We start from the raw sequence: 5108 nt of genomic DNA, 5'->3' as shown, positions 1-5108 counted from the left end.
CTACAGACATGGATCGTCTTTTTAGGTACTGTATCTTTGTAGTTTAAGCTACTACATACCTATGACTGCATTCAGGTTTCAAGGGGCAAAGCCCTTCCTTCACTGGGCCCTCTTTGTTGGAATCGGTGCTCTTGCCGTACAAGGACTTATAGCTCCTCATCCCCAAAGACGTGCCGCAACAAGTTGCGGGTAAATTTTCTGGGCAGGCCATTGCAATGTGCATGCAAAGCGGTTGAGCACCGCTTTTTCAACAAGAACGCCACCTCTAATGTCTACCTGCACAGTGAAATAAAGACAGAGACACATTAAAATTTCCTTAGTTAGGAGCTATGTACACACAAAGCAGGCATTAGAATGCTTTAAATGTCGTAAGAGCTTCCACTTGATCTAATAAAATATAGAATTTTGTTTTTGTAATCTTTTCTCTATATATACCAATCCAAGGCCAAATACCCTCCTGGTTTCCATCAAAAGCACATTTCGATGCCATGACCTGCCAACTGTAGTAGTAGTTCAAAAATACTAAAGTTGAAGTCAGAAAATAATATTGTTCGGTGAAATATCGCAAAAATATTCTATTATTCAAGATGCCTACACTTCGTTTGAGGAATTCTGAAAGCGTTTTGTAGACAAGCATTTTGATCTGTCGGCGCAGGAAGAATTATTTGCACCAGAGACAAACGAATATGTTCATGATTTTTACTCATGATGTACTCACGCAACGGCAGCCAATATTTTGATTTCGATCACATCAATAAGTTGATGGTGTTAGCATTTGAAGGCCAAATGAATCCGGCAGGTACGAAAAATCAGGCTGAAACATCGGTCAGGGGCCCTGTCTTTCTATTTTTTTCTTTCATAAATATAAATTTGGCCCTAAAGCTGGCCCCAAATCAAAAATAGTAAATTTAACAGAGTTTATGCCACATTCACAAGTGAGCGTTAAAGATATGGCATTTACGACTGTGAGTGCTGAGAAACCAAAAATGCTGTCTGCAATTCCTAGAACAACAAAACAGCAGATTGAAATCTCTTCATAATGCCAATTTACATACGCCAGACCAGCACTATAGTACGAGCAAGACACTAAATATAGAGAATGGGTTCTATGTGTACCTGCGTACGTGTATCATGTAATGAGTTAGAAAGCCCGCAAGATATGCAAAATACGATGTGACTGCGCACCTGTGCACTCTAGATAGCAGCAGCATCAAACAGCACACACAAATAAATTCACCCCGAACTTGTACGCCTTAGATGTATTTTTTAATGGTGGCCAGTGTGCGTTTTATCTTTTTGGAAGGCTTGAGATTGATAATTTGCGAAGCGGCAAGCTATACGTGTCTTACTCAACTAATTATCATTACTGAACTACCTGTCATTCAACCGCTTAGAATTCCTCCTATACAACATACTTTCTCATTCTTTCAGAAATATGAGTATAGATCGCCTATGAATGCCTGTGGCGTAACGTCTTCCTCACAGGCCTGTTGACTATCATAGCAACAGCTAATGTTCTTGTGCCTAAACATGAAACAAAATATTCAGATAGACAAAAAATATAAGCAGAGGACCAGAAATGTATTGACAGCTGTGAAGTGTATTGAATTTGCTCAAATTGAGCAACATGAAAGTGTGCCAGCTCTCTAAAGAAGCCTAGTGCCAGATAATACACTACACAAGAATTTCCCACGCTAGTAAAAATATGAGCATAAATGTTTCAAGGAGCAGGTAATTTACTTGCTCGGGCTGCACCACTTGTGTGGCCTTGTGCACCTCCGCCAAGCCCTCTAACTCTTGACTGGTTTCCTAGCTTGTTTGAGCATTGCGAAGGACTCTAGAGCAGACAAAAAATAGGAGAACACATGGCATCATTTCATACACGACGCTACACGATACACGATTTCAGCACGACGCTCTTTTCGGCACAAACTGACGCTTCTTCATGTACTAGGTGCTGCTCGGATTCTTCGCTGTCGTGGCGAACGCCGACTTCGCGGTGGAACATGGCTTCACCAAACCTTGGCCAGATGCTGCTACAACGGATCTGCAATCATCTGCTCGTGTCTTACACGGTCCGCAAGATTATTTGCTGGACCCGCCGTCGTTGCTCAGTGGCTATGGTGTTAGGCTGCTGAGCACGAGGTCGCGGGATCGAATCCCGGCCACGGCGGCCGCATTTCGATGGGGGCGAAATGCGAAAACACCCGTGTATTTAGGTGCACGTTAAAGAACCCCAGGTGGTCGAAATTTCCGGAGTCCTCCACTACGGCGTGCCTCATAATCAGAAAGTGGTTTTGGCACGTGAAAACCCCATAATTTAAAGATTATTTGCTGGAAATCGTGTACGATCTCTGACGCACCGAAGTGGAATCTGCGCATCGAGGAACCTTTCCGGTTCCGCTGCGCGCTGGCCATATAAAGGACCAGCCAAGCCTAGAGCGACTGAGGCACAACGCTCTTTTCGGCACAAACTCACGCTTCTTCATGTACCAGGTCAGTTACCTAAATGGAACTAAGTGTTATCGCTCTAGCAACGTTATGCTTTTAAGAGTGTCGTGCCCCATTAGCAAGCGACAAATGGTTGAGTGTCTTGAACATACCAGCCTGTGCTTCGTTGATGCTCTACTATTCTCTCTCTACGACGGCTGTCTGACGCTTTCCCAAGTCTTACTGCTCCTATCGAGGGATGTAGAACTAAATCCAGGGCCCATGAATGCAGTTGAACGTGACCAAATGACAAACATTGAAAGGATACTCTTAGAAATGAAAACAGGCCAGGAAACTGTGCTTGCGAAGTTAACGGAAATTACAACAAGACAATGTGAAATAGGTTCAAAAATTACGGGCTTAATAGAGAAGACAAACAATGTAGAAAGTCGTAATGCTCGGGTGGAAAAAATGGAAGATAAATTTATGGCTAAACTAGACGACTTGGAAAATAGAAGCCGTAGACAGAATCTGGTCTTTTTCGGGTTGCCTGTCTTCAAAAACGCTTACATACTTAAAGGCACTTCGTACAGCATCTCTGAAGATTTCAGCCGAGCCGTACAAGAAAAAAGACGTCAGCTTTGGAATTATGCGAAAGAAAAAAGACAGAACAAAGAAAATCATGTTCGCTTGAGTTATGATAAATTGATCATCAATGGGCAAACGTTTGTCTGGGATAGCGATATGCGGATGCCAGTTCCACTTCAGGCGCATGCGCGACTGAACAGAGGCAAATGACGCATTCCGAATTCCGTTCCTCCGAAAGATAATTCAGCACGTTGCTCGCAGCCTGAACGGCTCTCTGTCCTGCCTGTAAATTGTCGCAGCATAAAGAACAAAGTCGATAACTTGATCTCTTTAGTAGCCACTGTTAAACCTCAGACTGTGATGGGCACCGAATCATGGTTAGACAAGGATATACCTGATGTAGAAATCTTTCCGCCTGGTTTTACTGTCTATCGGAAGGATAGGCATGGACATGGCGGGGGAGTATTCATTTTGATATCAAATGCAATTTCAGGTACACAAATTTTATTTGAAAACGATTCTGAGTCTGTCTGGTGCCTTGTGAAATTGCCTAACGGAAACAATGTAGTGTACGGGACATTCTACCGCCCACCCGGCAGCAGCGACTCATTCGCATTGCTGTCTGAGATGCTATCTCTCCTGCCTAACAGCGTATTTCTAGGGGAGGATTTCAATTTGCCAGACTTCAACTGGAATGCCGGATGTGTGGCTGGCAAAAGGTCCCGTATGTACACAGAGTTCGAAGAACTGCTCGGATTAAATGGATTGCAGCAGTACGTACTGGAACCTACGCGAGAAAATGCAATTCTAGACTTCGTACTTTGCAATGAGCCGAACATAATATCAAAAGTTACTGTTTGCCCAGGTATTAGTGACCACAGGGCAGTTGTCATAGAACTTAACATACAGCGAGTACGGATGGCGCAAATTCCGCAAAGTGTACAGCTACGATAGAGGAGACTATGCTGCTATCAGGACCGAACTTGAAAATTTCTTTCCTACTTTCCAATATATGTCAAACGCACGCTGTCCGTTAACTTTGTGGTCAGCATTTCGGGACAAAATACTTAAACTAGTCGAAATTCATGTTCCATGCAGGTACCTGCGCAACGAAAAAAAAAAAAAACCTTGGTTTAACGTAGAAATACGTAAACTTATAAGAAAAGCAAGACAAACGTATAAAACATTTTCTGCTGACACCAGTCTGGCAAATCAGAAACGCTTGCAAGAGATAAATAAGCTATTGAAAGCAACAATTAAATCTTCCAAAGATACCTTCTTTGTTAAATTAAAGAAGGACTTGAGAGAAAACCCAAAATCTTTTTGGAAATATGTAAAACAAAATCGAAAAAAGACATATCAATACCATCTTTAACTGTTGACGGCAAAACCGTGACGTCGGACAATCAGAGGGCGGAATGCTTCAACATGTACTTCCAATCTGTGTTTTCGCTATTACCTGCTGGGGATACCTCGCTTTTGAACAACGCCAATCAAGGCGATATGATGCCAGACATTGAATTTGATGTTAGTGGCGTCGACTCTTTATTACGGCATTTAGATGGCACAAAAGCAATTGGACCTGATGGAATATCCCCAGTGGTCCTTAAAGAGTGTCATAGCATCATTTCTCCGTATTTAACGATCATTTATAAGATTTCCCTTGAAACAGGCCTCATTCCCCAAGATTGGGAAAACGGCAAGCGTGACACCCGTTTTGAAATCAGGCGATAGAAAACTCGGAGAAAACTATAGGCCGATTTCACTAACGTCAATATGTTGCAAAATATTCGAACACATTTTATATAGTAACATATCTGCATTCCTTGACTCAAACGCTTTTTTTACACCTTCCCAGCACGGATTCCGAAAAGGTTAATCCTGTAACACACAACTAATAGAATTCCCCCACTTCTTATCTAAAACCATTGATAACAATAGTCAGGTAGACGCGGTTTTTATTGATTTTTCAAAAAGATTTCGATATTGTGTCGCATAAGCTCCTAGATGTAAAGCTTGCTGCATTAAATATAAACGAAAACGTTCAAAATTGGATACGAAACTACCTAAACGGAAGAAGCCAGTCTGTT

General features: G+C 42.2%; 1 protein-coding gene across 1 annotated transcript; it reads left to right on the top strand.

Annotated features, from left to right (window-relative positions):
- Nucleotides 1-786: 786 nt before the first annotated feature.
- LOC126516618 (uncharacterized) lies at nucleotides 787-4870 on the top strand. Its single transcript, XM_050166735.2, has 3 exons — nucleotides 787-799; nucleotides 2369-3198; nucleotides 3280-4870. Exons 1-3 carry the CDS (start codon nucleotides 787-789, stop codon nucleotides 3970-3972), a joined length of 1536 nt encoding a protein of 511 aa, XP_050022692.2. The 3' UTR covers nucleotides 3973-4870.
- The last annotated feature ends 238 nt before the right edge of the window (nucleotides 4871-5108 follow it).

Source organism: Dermacentor andersoni, chromosome 1, assembly GCF_023375885.2.
Source record: "Dermacentor andersoni chromosome 1, qqDerAnde1_hic_scaffold, whole genome shotgun sequence".
Classification (NCBI taxonomy): domain Eukaryota; kingdom Metazoa; phylum Arthropoda; class Arachnida; order Ixodida; family Ixodidae; genus Dermacentor; species Dermacentor andersoni.
The sequence above is the reverse complement of the archived record's forward strand: the minus strand, read 5'-3'. Positions and strand labels throughout refer to the sequence as shown.

Excerpts from the sequence above, each read along its gene's own strand:
- LOC126516618 (XM_050166735.2), top strand. Across the intron at positions 3,199-3,279 it reads GGATGCCAGTTCCACTTCAG|CCTGAACGGCTCTCTGTCCT; the intron begins GCGCATGCGCGA and ends CGTTGCTCGCAG.